The sequence below is a fragment of the Saccostrea echinata genome, unplaced genomic scaffold, assembly GCF_033153115.1.
Source record: "Saccostrea echinata isolate AGI-Se365-2 ecotype Australia unplaced genomic scaffold, CSIRO_AGI_Sech_v1 ptg000010l, whole genome shotgun sequence".
Lineage (NCBI taxonomy): Eukaryota > Metazoa > Mollusca > Bivalvia > Ostreida > Ostreidae > Saccostrea > Saccostrea echinata.
Genome location: NW_026889759.1, coordinates 2,907,081 through 2,926,574, shown reverse-complemented (window position 1 = coordinate 2,926,574; position 19,494 = coordinate 2,907,081). Strand labels below are relative to the sequence as shown.

Here is a 19,494-nt window from a genome sequence, read left to right as displayed (position 1 = left end):
TACATTATAATATTGTATCGCATTGAATGTATTTATAAAATATCAAAGAAACATGCTTTGTATGTTCATAATTGTGGATAAATAACTAGTTTTTGCCATTCTACCATTGACTATAACATATCTATTCAAAAGAGGAAAACATTGTCATAACAAGAACTTCTGCCCGACAACAACTATTTAAATTAACAAGTTCAATTTGACTCAAACACAAAGGTAGAATGTCATGTCAATGAATAAAATGTTTTAAATGGGAAGCAATCAAGCTATTATTTGTTATAAATACATTAAGAGTTAATAATAATCAATCCTTTTTTGTGACCAACATCCCTTTGAGGAGGTGGCATTGATATTCCTCCCTTTCCGGGGAAACATTGCAGTGAAGAGGTAGACAAAAACAGAAAGGGGGGGGTTACAGGACCATCATACAAACAGTCAACAAGGGGTAAGGGGCTACTGGGTGTGGGCTAGATAATTATTAGAGGAGGTTGAATGTCCTACCAGATAATGAGCAGGAAATAAACAGATATCACGTCCTGTGTCTCATATCAAAGAACCTGTCAAAGCTGCACTATGTCTTAACACTTATAAAATTAACAGTTGTATTATGCTTCTAACTAGGGATTTCACTTTAATGATGTAAAGAAATTCTGCATCATAAATTTTGTAGAAATATTGTTTTTAGAACAATACAAAAATATCAGCTATAATATTATGGACTAGAGAAATGAAATTCACACACAACTTGATAGATGTTATGTATAACATCTGGTAATAGGTAATAGATTATCAAATGATACTAAATACATGTAAATATCAGACATGCATAGTTATTCACTTATTACATGTATAATTATTATTAATAGAGAGGTTGAGATTTCATCTTGTACGTGTACGGGTACGTCTAGTAGGAGAATTCCCTAAATTTCTTGCGCATTACGTCATCAGTTTTGGTGTTGATAAGTATTCTACACGTTCCTACAACTTGTAAAAAGGCATCTACACGTAGGTGTAAACTTGTAGCTTTTTCAGTAAAAGCTATTCAATTTATGTATGAAACTGTTATTGTTGTTAATTATTTAGGATGTTAAGTTTCATGAACACTTATTTTAACCATGTTTTGTTCACCAACTAAAGTCAAACTAATGTCACAAAACTACTAAATAGTTGAAACAGAGACACTGATTACAGTCTAGTAATACACGTTCATGTTACACGTCATTAAAATCTCAACAGACGTGTACGTCAAAGTGTGTGCCTACGTACACGAATGCGTACAAGTTTAAAATCTCAACCTCTCTATTATTATTTAGATACTTACTTATTTCATGTACATAATATATTTATCAAGAGATTTTATATTCAACAATGAGGCATAACAGTCATTACAATGTACTGCAGAAATAATAACAGGTGTCTCTAGAAAATATCTTAGCTCTAAGAAATCTACAATTTGTAATACACAAAGCAATAACCATCTGTAACAATCCCTGACATGAGTTTTCAATCATTTTGAACCTGTTTTTATGAACATATGAGAAAGTTTATGTGAGTACATTACATAATTTCATTTGTTACTACTGTTTAAAACATTTTGAAAAATCCATTGTCACCATAAATTTCATAATTAATACATATATATACATGTACATTGTCATTGTTTATTACATATCACAGTTTAAACCTGATACTGCTGGTGATAAACACAATGTTAGAAATGTTGAATGCATTAAACAGAACAAAATAAATACTGATAACATATTGGCTAACCTGAAATGGCACCAAAATGAAATGGATTGTAATACATAAATTAAGCAGCACTCATCAACAGAAAGGAGAAAAAAAAATAGCCCAATAAAACTATAAATGTGTTTCTAGTATTGCACCATCAGAACTGAGAGTTGTTTGTGAATCCTCTGATAGCGTCTCCGAGATGAATGTCATTTTCGAATTTCCTACCTCCATCACCTGCTCTTCAATGGAGTTAAATGAATCCGTTGAACTTCTAGACATCCGATAACCCCTGACATCATTCTGATAAGTAGGATTTTCACTTCGTCTGTCCCCCAATCCATTTGTTAAATCAATGTTGTTGTCTCTATTGTAAGTGTGTGGTGTGTCCGCACTCAGTTGTCGAAGGTATCTCCTTGTTCTTTGTTCATTGCTTGAAGATTTCACAGAGTCTTCATCGTAAAATTCACTTTCTAATCGACTAGCCAATGACTCCGGCATCACAGATGCACTTTTGGATTTCGGAAAATGAAGGGAATATCTTTTACCACTAATAGCAGAATTCCGTCGACAGTTAGAGCCATGTAAGGACTCCAAATGAAATTGTTCTGCTGCCTTACGTAATAAAATGGGAGAGGAGGGAAGGGACTGAGTCTGCTGAACTTTGCTGTGTTTCTTCCTATTGAGGGTCCCCTCAGGGGTCATAATGGGGGTTCCAGGAGGGGTGTGGGGAACAGATGGGGAAGGAAGTTCATAACTGTAATAGGAATCTTTTCCATTCCGAGAATATCCGAGAATCTTGCCCCCATAAGACTCATATGCTGCGAATGGATTAGCTCCCACTGGGGAATAAAAGGGGTCATCCTTACTCATCACTTCCCCTACCACTTGTGGGGTCATAGGTGAAACATCATCTGTTGAAGATGCCAAGATGTTGTCTGCAGACAATGACCTCTTGTGACCATGGCGTCCAGAATCTACAAATAATTTTTTTGAAGAAATATACATGTATACTTAACAAAATTTTAAAGATATTTTTAGTATGATTCTCAAAACAAAAAAACATAATTTTGATGTTCTTTAAAAGATATCAAGTAGGGCTGTGAATAAGTAAAAATCTAGAAGCTTTTAAACAAAATTTTTTGCTGATCAAGATCAAGAGATTTATTCATAGTAACTGTATATCTGTTGTTAAACAAAAATATTTAACAGAAGTGGTTATTTATTAAGTATTTCAAATTAATATTTATATTTTAAATATTCATTTCAGATTTTAAACCCAAACTGTAAATAAAAAAAGAGAGAAAAAAAATTGTATCCTGATCCATATCGCTATTTTTACACGTATAGATACCAATATCGTCTTCACACAGAATCAATGGTATCATTATATCAACACAGCTCTAATAAACATGGACTATAGAATATGTACACCCGTTCTTGGAGAGGAAATCAATCTGTTTTATTTGCTGTAGATAATCAAACCTTTTCTTTTTCTTGATTTTAAATCTTCAGGATCTTCCTTCAGTAATTTCTGAATTTTTTCTAGAGATGTGACAATGTCTGAAAATGTAGGCCTCTTAGTTGGCTCAATCTAAACAAACAAGAATTGCAATTACAAGGAATTCAATGTTAACAAATCGACCATTTATCATTCCCACAAAGTTTTAAGATTCATGAATTAACCATTTTCATAAAGATTACTGCATTAAATACTTTATATGTAATTATAATTTTAAAAAAAAAAAAACCTTACTTTTTGGAAAGTCCCCCGCCCCCTACAGATGGGGTTTCTTCTCTCATGTACAGTCGAGAACTTACCTGACAACAGGTGAAAGCCAGTCTTAAGAAATCCAGGGGACAATACTCCACTTTCTCACAGAATGCTATGTAGTCAACACCAAATCTCTGTAATATTCAATGCCAATCATTGTATATATTTATAATAATTTAGTTTAAACATTTCCCTCTACAGTAGCAATAATTAAAATTAAAAATTGAGGTACCATGATTCTTGGACCTCTGCCCCAAAATGGTATGACCTTGATCTTTGACCTCTGGGGTTCTCATTTGATATTTCCTCTACTATACATACAGAATATATCAGTAGATAATTGTTTACACCTGCAATGCTAATTTACCAATACTAAGCCTACTGTAAATAAACCAACGACATTGTTTGCCTAGATCCAAGCTTGGGTTGTTAACTGGAAATGACATGTGTGAAATACTTTACAAACCAGATCTGTTAATCTCAAGATTTTCGTGTTGTTCACCAAAAATTGGATGAAAAGCATGACCTGCCGTGTCATAAAAAAATAATCAGGTTATGGGTCGAAAAGTTGGGTGTAACCCGAAGTAAACGGGTGAGTCAACACTATGCATACTCTGACAACCATTCTTGCAGATTTTACTGATTTGTAAATATAGTATACATTGTACATGATTACTGGGCTAAAAATAAAACCCATTATGGTAAACCTATGATCACCTGTAATGCCTACAGAATATCCTGGTAATTTTAGTATGCCTTTCTCTACATCTCTATTGTGAAAAGTGACAATCTGCTTTACAGGAAGAAGAGAGAGCCAGTATTAATTTGTTATACATATGTATAGTGTGATATTTACCAGTGTCCTTGGCATAATGTCGGGGTCAGCATCTATTCTGGCAGTTATTTCACAGGCAATAATTCCAAAGGAAAACACATCAGCCTGAAACGACACAACATGAAATATAGGTAATCATAGATTACATAGCTCACCTCACTGAATGTTAGGCAAAGTCTCACTTTAACAAATAATCTGGTAGTAAGCATCCCTAGATGCATCATCCAAGCAAGTTTGGTCACCATAAAGCTTAGGGTTACTTAAGAATGAACCTGCTCCTAACACTTAAAACCTGTTCACTGATCTGGAAAATGTAGGTCAGATCCAGCATCTGAAGCATGTCTGGTAGTTTGCATCCGTAAATGCATCAACAATGCAAGTTTAGTCACCAGAGGCTAAGATAAAAATGATTGCAAATTTTTAAATTTTAAAATTCAATTTCAAAAAATTCTCATGATACATAATTCCTACTGAATATATTTGCATTACAACAGGAAAAAATTCTCCCAATGCAACTGATACAAAGAAAAATTAACACAGAGATTTCTTGAACTAAATCTTGACTGGCTATTTAAAACAGACAAAGGACATTAATCTTCCACTAGATAACAAAATGACAGTAATATAAAAAAAAATATTTTCATTATTGTCCTGATTTAAATCAGGTATTTTATCTGTTATTCAGATGTTTTTGTGCTATAAACAGGTCACACAGCTGGGGTGTGAAAAACCTGCTTGCGCAAACAGCTGAAAATACTATATAACTACCAACCAGAATTGAGGAATCCAGTAAGAGAAATATTGCAATAATTTGAAAAATTCTAAATAAAAAAGAGTTCATTGGAGATGGAGAAATAAAGCATTTGTAAATACCATTACTGTTAATTATCAAGGCTAAGACTGTCTGGAAATCATGTGATTCTGCAAACAATGAATAGCGCATTTATGAATTACGTCTGTTATCACCTGAATGACAGCACCACTGCATGTAAATTAATTGTTTGGGCAATGCAGATACTGTACATCATTTTTTCCCCCATGTATATCCAATTTCTACTTTGCTCTTAAGCATTTCCAAGTCACAGAAAATAAATCATCATAAATTTGATATCATTTTTTTTTTTAGCAGAGTTATCCCTCTTTGTTGGCAAAGCAAGTAAGTGTTCAGTCAGGTATTGAATATAGTGAAATGTTTTAGTAAGTTTTGTTTTGTGGCCCTTCTATATAAGCACAGCCACTGTCCCAAAAATTTTGCCCAATTTTTTTCAAAATTTGTAATGGCCATCTGTGCTCAGAGCTTTCAACATCATAAAATGAAAAATTTAGTAAGGAGGGGGTACATGGGCCATCTAGGCCCTTAGTCACTGGAGTTTTCTTGTGAATGGATTTTTCCTTTTTGTTTACTGTATATACTTGCCTATAAGTCAGTTTTTTTGGGAGTTAAATTTTGGTCCAAAACTTTATGTCAGACTTATAGGTGAGTCATAAAAAACTGGCATTTTTCTGGACGGCGAAATGTAGTATTTTATAAACATTTCTGACGATTATCGTTTAACAAAGTCTGGATATATTATATCATTATGTATTCTAAGATTATACATATAGTACAAGTATTTAAACATTTTAATAACTTTATTTTTATCTTACGTGTTTATTACTTACTTGGTTAATGATTTAAAATTCAAACATCGGTATCGTTTTTAAAAATATTACACTGTAATTGAAATCAGATTTAAACATCAGAGCATTGATTTGAAATTGTCAACTGATTCTGGCAAAAAGTTGCACTGACTTATAGGCGGGTCAATGGCAAATCATTCCAAAACAACCTCAAAAAATACAACCGACATATAGGTGGACCAACCTATAAGCGAGTATATACAGTACTTTCAAACATTTAAATGATTTAGATCAGTTGTCAGCCAACTATAAATGGACACTTGACAATACAAGGAAGTGCCATAAGGACTATGATTTTTTTTATTATAAAAGTAAAAACTGAAGATTGAAAGCTATGAAAATCACTTAACAGAGAAAAACAGAAATCGGAAAAATACAGGTAAATAGAGAAATGGAAAGGCATATTTTAGACACTCAAATTGTAAGCCTTACACCAAAATCATAAGGGTTAATTGGCAGCTTTGCCTGTTCTTTGGGGTTGCAAATAAAACAGTGACCTGTGGTCAGTGGAGTGGTGAAATGTTAACTCTAATTTTGTTTACACAAGGGCAAAGCGGGGTTTACATACATATACCTTGTGCGTGTTGACAATTTACTGGGTTTTTGGGACCCTCTATACACTAGGGGAAAAGATTTTTTGGACATTAAGAAAATTATAGTGTGAAAAGGTGTAAATATTGAGCTTATTTATCACATTTTCATCATAGGGTACTTTGCATTTACCCCCTGGAAAAATGTTCAAAGACAGGGAAAGTACTGATGAACAGAAATCACTGTTGTTTACTTAAGTTGGCAAAATACCTGCAAATGAAGTGTTCAATCTATTCATCTTGGCCTTTTAAATGTTATGAATGCTTGACTTGATTACAAATTAAGTAATAAACTGTATATTTCAATTTGTTTTATTCCTGATCAAAGGGCAGATTGCTCTATCTGCTTAAAAATACCACAAAATCAGGACTCTTTAGTGTGCAGTGTATAGAGCCTCTTAATTAGGTACCTTTGCCATAACAATGAGTTTGTAACAACTTGTCTAATTGATTTAATATCAGTCAAAACAGGGAAATCAAATAAAAAAAAGCAAAATTCACAATCAAGACAAAGTCACAAATTTTCTAATCTGGAAAATGTTTCTACACGTAAGAATACCATATGGAGATTTTCAAAACTTGGCAAGATATGAAGTTAGTACAGATTACAGTATAAATTTCTTACCTGTGGTCCATACCACAGCCCATTCAGGGTTTCTGGAGCCATCCAATACGGTGATCCCACAATTGGTAGCTTTGTGCTCTTATCCCTGAAGATGAAACAATACTCAATACAATAAAACAGGAGGCTAACCAGAAGTCTCTGATGAGGAATCCAGTCAACTCGTACACAATCCGACTCGTACACAAACTGACTCGTATACAAACCGACTCGTACAAAAGAAGTCAACTCGTACACAAAACTAAGTCAACTCGTACACCAGTTGAGCTACAGTCTCATTGGAGATTTACAGTCAACTCGTACACAAACTGACTCGTACACAAACTGACTCGTACACAAGGAGTCAACTGTATATGTAATCATTCCTAATTGTTTACTGTAAACTAACTATTATTTGCACCTTTATTTGTGAACTGTCAGTCTGAAATCAATTGGCTATGATTAATTTTCGTGACCAAATTAACATTATACATAAATATACAGCAAAATCAATTTTTCACAGCAATAAATATTCATGAGTAAAAGAAGGTTGTGAAACTCACAGATATTTCTTGCACGCAAATAAAAGCTGGTTTACAGTTTTCTGTGATTTTACATTAAACACTGTTTAGTGTCCAAATACTTTAAAGGAATTTAATGTTATCTGGTATATCTATTGTATATGAATTACTGTTTCATGAACTTTGCTTATATTTTTTTATATATGATTCTAGATATCTCACAAAGGATCTGGGACTTTTGCTGCTAGACCAAAGTCTGAGACCACTGCATGATACACATTGTCTTCAACGCGTAACAGAATGTTCTGTAAAAGAAAAAAAACTTTATTAATTAAAAGTAAATTAATTTTATTATAAAAACATTCATTGTTGCATGTAATGTTCCTCAGCAAAAGTTGCCCCCCAGCCCCGAAAAAAAAAAAAGCAGGTAAAGGAAAAACAATTAACACACCTGTTACAAAAGAATTTGATATTGAAGCCAAACAAAAAAACTAGAAGCACCTTGATTGAGTTCAGAAAATTAAATTTTTAAAAAGTGCCCATAGAAATTTCTCTACAAGTGACCTTGAACTTGCCAATTGACTTTGGGTCCAGAAAATGCCACATCCTTTGGTCATAAGTGATCTTTGTGTGTAGTATGAACTTCATTGTTTCTCCATTAGAAAGTTATGGCCCAGACAGACAAGGTGATTATAAGTCTAATCCCCCTCCAAAAAATCTTAATTTGGGGGGGGGGGGGGGCATAAATATTAAGAAGAGGGTTTCCAGCAATAAATATGAATTGGGTTTCCAGTTCAAAAAATATTCTAATGTGTATAGTTACTGTCTCTACATTAAAAACTTTCATTCTGCATGATTTTTGTTCAATGTTGTTCTGTCTCATTTCTTTATCAATTGGTTAAAAAAATATACGAAAGTTAAAAAAATATATGAAACAGTAGTCTGTGATCAAAGCATGTATTTTTTAATACATGTATATTATTTCCAACTCTGAAAAAAAATTATGGTCAGTGGGGAGAAAGACGAGGTCAGTTCAGTGGGAAGCTAAAACTCGGGAATTTTTTTTTTATTATTATTTTGGTCTATAATTATGGTCAAAAAGTTGATTAACCTTTCTCTGTCTATCAATGAAAATAAATAGAGTAAACATATGCTTGCTTCAAACAGACAGGATTTAAAGGAAACAGATACAGAGGAAAAGCCCATGATTACACGGGTACATCCTGTTACAAACAGTAAAGCCTCTCAAGGAAGATTAAAGAGGAATATGACCTATTAATAGCTATAAGACTTCCAACTATAGCAGACACTAAATTAACACAATAATTAACATTTCCTACTTCCCTATCATCAGACATGAGAGACAGATCATATCGTGATAAGTTTACCAGTTCTTTATTAGATTTATAAAATATGTCAGGTATGCAGGAAATGCACAATGTAAAGCAATGAAAAATGCAAAAAAAAAAACCCTTGAAGGTACATTTACACTTAGAAATGGTTATGTTTTTTACACCTATTTGGAAAAAATCATTAATATTTTGGGATATTGGGAATGATTTAGAGAGCTACTTTCTGCAGGGACAGATATTTCTTGCACATCAACCTTACCAATAACCTACCTGTTAAAATAATTGTCCTTGTAAAAGTATTTGATGTAGTTACATCATCAATACCGTAAATGTGGAAATTTACTCTTGGGATAATTTACGCTATATACACTATAAGAAATCTTAAAATCATATCAATATTCATTCTGATTTCAGTATCAACAATACATTATATTGGTATCATGGAAATATCCCCATACATTTGGTTTTTGCTACTTATTTGCATAATTTGAAACAACCACAAGTAAACATCCATGCTTATAATGAATGATACCATTGGCTTTAAAAAGTTGATACACAGTTTTGATCATATAATCTTATTGGGGAATTTTGACACCATTTTTGGAAGATATGACAATTTTTGCAAGGGGACACTGTCAAAATTTGGTAGTAGTTCTTATGTATGAAGTACACTGAGGTTACCCTTGATGTCAGATCCCTATGGAATATTCCTCTGCTGTGTAGATACTTCATTCCTTTGGCAATATCAGAGGACAAATTTATCCTCAGTGTCCATGGCATTTCAATATTCTCATCAGCAATTAAACGATCCAAGCTTCCTCCATTCATAAACTACAACAGGTATATTAACACATTCATTAAGTTACTATAAACCTGCATTTTTTCAATGGTATATACCGATAATAAATTTTACCATGCACATAATTTTATGAATTGAATGTGTGACAAATATTTTCAAAATTTTCCATAATATTTTAAGTGGCAGAAATTATAAAAGTTTTTCCTATTTATTTAACTCATGCCATAATAACAAGAGGCCCATGGGCCACAACACTCACCTGAGTTACTTTTGCTCTGACATTTTTCAGAAAATTTTGAAAAGATTTTTATATTCCCTTGAAAAATTGTGACCCCATCCTAACTCTAAGAGGTCTCTGAATCCATACACCATGGGGATGCTTCAATATGACTAAAATGGTCTTGTAGTAATGGAGAAGAAAATTCTTTTCCTTTACACTTGAATTATGTAAAACTTTATACTTATTTTAGCCAAATCTAACACAGAGTCCATAATTAAAAAAAATTAAATATAAACAACATTGGAATGTTTGCAAATTAATGGTTCTTATATGTTTTTTTTTTTTGGAAGATTTAAAAAAAAATCTTATACAGTTTCATCAAACTTTGATCCCCTATTGTGGCCCCAAGCTACCCCTGGGGGCCATGAGTTAAACAGTTTATATTCTATACTTCCTCAGGAAGCCTTCACATAAGTTTCATCTTTTCTGATCCAGTGGTTCTTGAGAAAAAGACTTTTCCTTTATATTTTTCAATGTAAAATTTTGATCCTTATTGTGGCCCCACCCTACCAATGGGAGTCCATGAATTGAATGATTTACAATCTACAATATGTCGGAAGCTTTAGCATAATTTTTATTTTCCCAGTCCAGTGGTTATTGAAAAGAAGATAATTAAGGAATTTTTTTGGATAAATATTTCAATGTAAACTTTCATCCCCTATTGTAGTCCCACCCTAACCCCAAAGAGTCATGATTTGAACACTTTAAAATCTACACTTCCTCAGGAAGCTTCCACATAAGTTTCACCTTTTCTGGCCTGGTGGTTCTTGAGAAGATTTCTTAATAGCTCCACCCTATTTTTGCCTTTCCTTGATCATCTACCCTTGGAAGGGGTTTGGCCCTTCATTTAAACAATTTAGAATTCCTTTTACAAAAGGATGCTTGTGCCAACTTTGGATAAAATTGGTCCACTTGTTCTTGAGAAGAAATTGAAAATGTGAAAAGTTTACAGACAGACAGATGGATAGCAAGACAGACAGACAGACAAGTGACAGACAACTGGTGATCAGAAAAGCTTACTCTTACTTGAGATTTCAGCTCAGGTGAGCTAATTTAATTTAAAAAAAATTGGGGATGTACTACATCTCCCTTCCCTCTCTGAATAAACCTTCCCAGAGGATTCATCTGACTTATTTAAATAAAAAAACTAATTAACACATGACAAAGACATTCAGTGATATTTGTGAAAACTGCAAATAATTAAAAATCTTGCATATACAACAATGTACATCTTCACAGAACACTGAATCTGAGACACTTTGATGTAGCTGTCTGTCTTCTATGCATACAATGAAAGCAATTAATGCACACCTTGCAGAAAGCTTGATCAATCAGGTAACTACACATACAATCATCTTACATCAGTCTGAGTTTTTTATCTGCAAGCTTCTGCAATTTTGTTCATTATGAAATCAGCTCAAATTCAGCCTTTGATACAAAATGTTTCTTGCGTAGTTGGATGAAATATGCAAGAAATGTTTTACTCAATTGATGGGAATGCATAAGAAGGAAACACATTAAACAGTTGCTTGCACCATTAAATATAATTTTCGCACGAAATAAAACTCAAGATGACCTAGTTGATGAGTTGTGGAATTTAGCTTACCTCAGTCAATGCATGCAGCTGGCCTTCATGTACACATACTCCTAGAAATCTACAATGAAAAAATTTATAAAGAGAAATATTTGGAGACTTTCATGAAAACTGAACCCCTTTTTGTCCTTTGGCTTTAGTTATGCCAGAAGGCATGGGTAAAAGAGGCACAAATAGAATGTTCATGGAACATGTCACCCTTTTAGACCTTGACCTTTAATGTGACCAATATCATGCATTGTGACCATGTGAAATGACATAAGAAAACTCTGAATAAATTTGTGTACACATGACAGTGACTTCTCCTTAACAAACAGACAACAGACAGGGTGATTCTTAAGCATCTAGATCTATCATGCAGATGATACACACAAATATACCAAGTGTTTCTGCCAACTTTGTACAATCATAAAGAATTTCTTTCAGTAAATATCTGTATTCTGAAATGTTTCACATTTTTCTTATGAGTGAGTAAAATGTTGGAGAATGTTCTGAACATGAATAATGGTAGGAAGTAATGTATCCATGTGAAGACTATTTTACCGATACTTGTACAAGAATATGGCTAGTGTCAGGCAGCTTTGCTTTACCAAAGAATATGCAAGGGAAGACATTCAATTCATAGCCCTGGAATCCCATTTGCTATTTAGCTTTCAATTATACATGAGAACAACAAAGCATTTATGTACCTATATCTCACTCTCTGTATTAAAAATTCATATCTACTTGTCACATATCAATGGTTCTTGGCAGTTATTGTGTATCCTATAGTGAAATCAATTATTAATTTCTATGAATAAAAAAGTTTCATTCACAAGATTTTATCCTTAAATACCCAGTGGAAAATGACTACTCTAATTTACTCAATTCGACAAGCTCGGAAACAGCTGTCCTAACAATATAGTATAAACTTAAACAGGACTTCACTTCCATAATGTTATTACCCTTTTAGAATTGCCAATGACCTGTCATGATTTTATCAGCACACAACATTCAATATAGATAAAAGTAAGTTCTAAACCCTACATATTAAGTGGTAATTAAAGGCCTAGTGATCTAGCATGTAAAAACCATGAACAAATGACCTCCTATGGCTATTAGACTTTCAACAGGTATATTGCCTTCCATTTAGCACCGTGTTCTGGACCAGTGCATTCTAAGGACAGATGTAAAAAGGCACATTAATAAACAAGATCTAACACTTTTACTTTCAATGTATGTACATATTTTAAACAGGTGTCAGAAAAATTTCAATTTTTTATATCTGTTTAAGCTCCTTGAAATGAATTTTTAATACAAGGAGCCTTTATAAAAATACTACATATCAGTGTTCCAAAATGTAGCGTAAAACAAGTACTATATTGAATATGTACAGAGCGCATGTATATATATATAAGAACATACTTGATGTCCAAACATGACATTCATTGCATCCTGTTTATGTATATTTAATTCAAGATGAATGAAACTGGGTTAAGTATAAAACTGCGTTCACAAAACCTACTTCATAACTTAACACAATTTCAACTCGTCGAGAGGGATTTTTACTACATGTATTTTTATGATTTAATATGTCCATTTGCTGGTGTTAGGAAAAACTGTACAGTTTATAAAACAATTTCTTGCACTTTTGAAAAAAAAATTGTTTATATTCAAACACAGAAAGCATCTGCACTAGAATGGTGTTTTAAAGCAATTCATGAGTTTTAAATCATAACCGACTTTTTGCATTCTGAGAGAAGAAAACTTTTATCTGGTTAATAATATACTGAATTATGATATATTTTAATCTTATTGTCTTCCATTTGCATTTCCTAGATTCACATCTGGTTCCCTGAATTTATATTGCTTAATAATAGATAAAACATACACAATCATCTCAACAGCAATGAGATCTTCATCATCTGATGTGAATGTTTGCTAAGTCACCAGTTATTGTTTGTTGTTCGACCTTGACGGGAGGGGGGTGTCTGTACAGTTCCCCCATAATATCATCCTGCTTTAATGTATAATAAAGATCATCTACCTTCTCATCTAAACAAATTCCTAGCAGGAGCTGATGACTGGTGCTACACAACAACACTAAAAACCTGGCCACTGAGCTGAAAATGATTCCAGCATAACAACGAAAAAACAAGATTGAGTCAATTTGGTTATGGCTGCCTCTGTTTGAGAATAATACATGCAATTTGCAGAATCAACAGGTTACTGAGGACCAATGTACACCTTTAATGAATTAGCTGTACTAGTACTTAGGGAAACAGATGGTCGCTTGACTGATTACTAAATGACTTACTACTTTGGGATTGATCTATATTTACCCTCCAGTTCAAGTAGTGTCAACCACAATATATATTTGTAAACTATCATGTAACACTTTAAGTGTTAACGTTCAAGATATACTTGTACTTATTTGCAGTTTTCCCAAACTGTAAACATTTCAAAATTGATTTTATGGGAAAATCTGTACTATGTTTCAGTAATGTTACATTAAACATGAATAAAAAGATGGCTTTACACTCAATCACATTGTAATCAATTAAGAAAAGCTAAATATAATCTCCGTGTAAGCTTCATCTTGTTCACGATGCTATTAAGCATTAAAAGCATTATTACGAACACTCACAAAGATGCAACTAGTACTCTCCAAAGTGAACCATTATGACAAGAACTAAATAATTCTATTGAATGCACATATATACGGGTATACAGTGCATAATGGCAAACTTTACCTGAATTTGACAAAATGTGCTAATGTCTACATGTTCTGTAGCCACAAGATATGCCTTCCTTACCCCTTTGTATGATTTCCTAACACTTCATGACAATGAGGATGTGTAATATAATTCTTCCACTGAAGCATGTGTTCAGATAAAAAATTAGGTGTCAACTTCCCTAACCATGTTAACAGTCAAAATTCCCACAAATCTTGTATATCACCATGATCATAGCTAAAAGGATCAAAACATAAAATTTGAGAACATCGTTGAAGTTCATTCGACTTGAGAAAAATGGTCTATATTTTGCAATCAAATATAGTAATATTTGTTTAGTGCGAACACAGATTTAGCGAATTTATGGATATAGCAACAAGTCTTCTGGGATCCCTGGCGAAATTCTTTATAATTTCTTGTAAAATTTTATGGTCACAATGAACTTGATATAGTGAATTTAAGGTTAACTGAACTGATTCTTGTCCTTTAGATGTTACAAACAATGAAATTTACTGTATATCTTTAATTATGAATTTCGAAGATCTCAAAATTTAAATTATTGAAGTGATACATGTTTTGTAAGTGCATATTTACATTCAAAATTTCACCAGAAAACTTTAGTGCTCCAAGGTAAGTTTGGTATATAATACTTCTACATAGAATGTATTTGGAAGTCATACCTGAAGGAAAACATCTATATTGTGAATTTACTGTATATACTTTAATGAACTCGCTATACAAATTATGAATATAGTGAAGTAAATCTGCAGGTCCCTAGGACTTCGCTATAACAGAGTTTTACTGTATATCAATATTGTGAAAAAAAATTCATTATACATTCATAGTATTTTTACAAAATATACTACTCATTAAATAAGGCCTACTCTGAAAGTTAACCTAGATCATTATTGCATGCAAATTTAAAGAAAAAAAAAAAGAAATATTTTCAGATATTGAATAATGTTCCCATATTAATTCTGTTGATAAACATGTACATTGTAAAGATATAGTCCTATTCACATCAGTGTAATGATCAAAGTCAAGAGCAATGCCTTGTGAATTATTGGCCTGATAGGGGAAGAAAAATTATCAATTTCTAAGCATGCCAACAAGATACCGCCAGAAACTGTCCAAAAATTGAGCTTCCATTTGCCCTATTAATTGTTTGTGTATGAGCTGATAGGACAGATTAAGGGATATTTAGAGAAAGTTGATCGATTAGTTTTGACTTTGTTTGTACCAGTGTTTCCTGTTTAATTTGGAAACCTGTATATCACTCAACCTGTACATCTTGATCAACATTTGGTAACCACCCCTCCCTGTAACAGAGGATACTAGTTCCATACAAGAAAATGAATTTAGGCACATTACTACACTTTGCTTTTTTTTTTTTTTTTTTTTTTACAAATGCATTCAGTTAAGGTTACTTCTTTACTTATTTCTCTTTCATCAACATGGCCAATGAAATACTCAAGAATTAAGTTTTTACATAAATTGCAAACAATGTGTAATTTTTCCCCCATGTTCTCTTTGTTTTAATTTTTTTGGTGACATATCAAGTTCTTTAATTTCTGTGGACTGTAAACTGACATATTTAGCAATCTCTGCAATTTCTCTGAAAATTCAATGATTTTCCATAGAAATCCCCCCCCCCCCCCCCCCCCCCCCCCCGCATATCAATTGTTTCACTACCAGGTGATACCTGAGGATGTTGGGGTGAGACAGTCGATTCATGAGCTGGATTTCCTGAAGCATGTTGTAGCGGTTGCTGGAGTTTATGTTCATCTTTAATGCCATTACTTGACCAGTCGACTTGTGGGTGACCTTTACAAGGAAACAAACAATCACTCATTAATGTAACATCAATTAATTATAGACATAATGTGAATACACATACAAGTATTAAGTTCATTGCCACCTTGCATTCATTCAGATTATGTACACACCTTAATATGTTACATAAACATGCACTCTTAACATTATATCTGTTCCTGTTGATCTCAAACTATTTCAGAAATTAAGTTTTTTTTAATTAAATGTGGTCAGCATCAGTAATAGTAATACTAGTAACAACTTTTAATTAAGAGTGTAAATATTAACAAGCAATAAAAATTGTTTACTAATAACTAATTTTAATCCATCCTAACACATGTACATTAGATTCATAGAAAGAAAATACGAATCTACATGCTATACATGAATATGTAAGGGTTCCTTTCATCCATATGATATTTTAATAACTGTACAATACAATTAAGTGAAAGTTTTTCGAGCAATGACTCAATGTGCATATGATCGTGTATCAACTTATGATAGGTGTGTCCAGTTTGCATGAACCTTAGTCCGCCTTTCAGCTGGTAAATGACCTTCTCAAAATGTCTAGTCAAATAAACATCTGACCCAAAAACTCCTTGGGATTAAATGTAATATATAAAGGCAATATATTCTTTTACTGGGTCATATCTGTCCTTAAAATTGTTTGTGTATGCATAGCTCTATCAGCCCGCAATGTAGACGATGATCTGACAGGTAGCAGTTTCTACTTTGTCTAGGCAAGCCTGCACATTGAGTGTTTATACTGATGTACCAGACCACTTTGCTCTGGTAGCAAAAACAGATACATCAGCAATGTTTGTCACTTGTCAGGAATGAAGAGATACCTGAGACAAGAGGAGGGATTACATCACAAACATTTAGACACTGGGGGAGTAAAAAAAAACTCTGACTAATCTGTTCTTATATAGAATTGTGTCAATAGCAGCATTTACATAGCCTATATTTTTTAACAGGCAATACGGTATCTGGTCACCGTTTAAGTGATATATAATGCATGTACCTTAAGTATATCATGTCAAGAAGTTATTGCATCTACCTATCTCACAGTCAAAACTTGGAGACATTGCCAAGTGTATGCACTTAGTATCCCATATGTATGGAAAAATCAGTGAACAAAAAATTAATATGTATCAAAACAAATTTTAAAATTTTACACTTATCAAATTCATCAAGTTTCTGTTCCATATGGAACATATATATTAACTAAACTGCTGTTCTATTCAGTTATCAGGATAAATGTTTCATTAACAGAGGACTTTCTAGAGGAATAAGATATTAATGAGTAACCTTGTAGGTTAATTAATATATGTTCCAGTAACCCATAAATTATTCCCATGGGAAGGGGATATGACCCATAGTTCATTATATAATCATTTTATGATGGCAAGCAGACAAAGAAACACTTTATCATATTATACCTTACTTCATGCATATACCACTGTGTATTACATATGCAGGTATATACTTATTGTAATTAGTATACTTTTAATACATATTTAGAACTTGTAAGCTGCTGCACTATCAATATCAACACCAATATTATTGTTAAAACACGCTATTTTGATTTTTATTTCACTCTACCATGTCTATACTCTCTATTAGCTTGATTTTGAACCTGGGGACCTCCTTTGGTTCATCTAAATTTCATTTAGAAAGTATAAAATTTCAACCATCTGATTTTGGTCACTGGGTTGCTATTGCTAAGAAGCTGAATTTCAATATCGTGTTTGATACTTGACTTTCAAACTTTTGAACTGATAAAGTGAGTGAATTTAATTTCATGCATCTAGAGTTCATGTCTAGAGATTTAAAATACCAAAAGACATCCTTATGAATTAAAATCATTCAATATACATAATACTATGTAATATGACAATCTAATCACATCATCTCATAGATTACATCAAGTTATGAAACTTTTTTCAGTTGTTTTCTTTAGCAGTTTTGAAAAATAAATCTGTATTTTTCTGATGCATACCTTGTCAATCAAGTCATGAGGGAAATGTTAAATTTCATACAGAACTTAAGATGATCTTGTATGTTTTTGTTAACTTTCCAGTTCTTTGATATTTATCAAAATAATAAAATTATCAGAGTACAGAAAATTATTATGAGATCTAACAAGCAATTTATATTGATTTCATGGCTACGGAAAATGAAAATGGATAGAGTTTATCAGAAAGCGAAAGCATGCATTACATACTTGTTGCATACATTCTACTGCAACATCATGTTGGCGAAACACAGTATGTATTCTGATTTTTGAGATAGTTAACTAATCATAAAGATGTGTGGATGCATTAAAAGGCTGGAGCTATTACAAGTAAAGCATTTCTCATTGAAATTCTTTTCATTTGAATTGTAAATTGTTTTTAAGTTATACCTTGAAGACTTCAGCAAAGAATCCCTGTCCGACCTTTTCTAGAATGAAGTCGTCAAGCCTCGTCAGTGCCGACACTGCATGCTTCAGGGCCTGACAGGAGTTTGACGCGGGGCGGAAAGTTTCAGGAGAGTTTTCTTTTTCTTCCACCCCTGAAGAAACATAATCCCCCTCTGCAATGGTCCGGGATCTCCGCAGGTTGGATTTCATGGATGTCATCTCTATCCGCATTATGACCTTTTCTCAAGTTGAGAAAAAGATTGAAGACATGCACTCATGTCATTGCTATAATTTTTGAAAAATTCTAAATAAATAATATTCGTAATCACAAGTACTTATGCTCAATGCATAATTAGGAAAGCGAGGAAATGTCATTGGCCACGTGCCAACAAAGTACCCGGCAAAATTTCTTTTTCGTCATGATAACATCCGTCATCAACATAAGACGGAGAAATTTGTGCAAACGTCATTTTCATCAATTTGCTAAATCACTGCTTTTAAAAATATCGCATGTTAATACCACAATGTTTGTTAAGCTCAGTATAAGTTTGAAAGCACTTTCCTTCGTATATTGATGTTTACTCTACAAGTGTAAACTTTCTACTGAATGATGGGAAAACTAAAAACAAAACGGAAAGGATATAATCCGGATTCAGATGTGCCAAGATCATTGCATTAAAATTTTATTCACAGTTTGGTCAATAATTTAATTTTCATCATACGCCAATTTGTAAAGGACGTGACTCAATAAAGACTTAGCTGGACTGAATATATTTAATGTTATTTTAGCTTTTCCGGAATATATGTAGT

At 32.9% G+C, this 19,494-nt stretch overlaps 1 protein-coding gene across 1 annotated transcript; it reads right to left on the bottom strand.

The window, feature by feature from the left end:
• Nucleotides 1–1,272: 1,272 nt before the first annotated feature.
• On the bottom strand, nucleotides 1,273–19,197 carry LOC133184149 (dual specificity testis-specific protein kinase 2-like). Its single transcript, XM_061319036.1, has 10 exons — nucleotides 18,688–19,197; nucleotides 16,171–16,292; nucleotides 11,767–11,815; nucleotides 9,763–9,912; nucleotides 7,952–8,034; nucleotides 7,233–7,317; nucleotides 4,359–4,442; nucleotides 3,550–3,636; nucleotides 3,214–3,322; nucleotides 1,273–2,705 (listed from the first exon to the last, which is right to left on the bottom strand). The coding sequence occupies exons 1-10, from the start codon at nucleotides 18,913–18,915 to the stop codon at nucleotides 1,858–1,860; spliced, it is 1,845 nt and encodes a 614-aa protein (XP_061175020.1). The 5' UTR covers nucleotides 18,916–19,197; the 3' UTR covers nucleotides 1,273–1,857.
• Between the last annotated feature and the right edge of the window lie 297 nt (nucleotides 19,198–19,494).

What these genes read in the sequence shown, in the direction of transcription:
- LOC133184149 (XM_061319036.1), bottom strand. Translation starts at nt 18,915, where the DNA reads ATGCGGATAGAGATGACATCCATGAAATCCAACCTGCGGAGATCCCGG. An exon ending in TCTCACCCCAACATCCTCAG is followed by an intron (nt 11,816 to 16,170) that starts GTATCACCTGGT and finishes TTTTCATTGTAG; the next exon opens with ATTTCTAGGAGTATGTGTAC. An exon ending in ACATTATGCCAAGGACACTG is followed by an intron (nt 3,637 to 4,358) that starts GTAAATATCACA and finishes TGAATATTACAG; the next exon opens with AGATTTGGTGTTGACTACAT.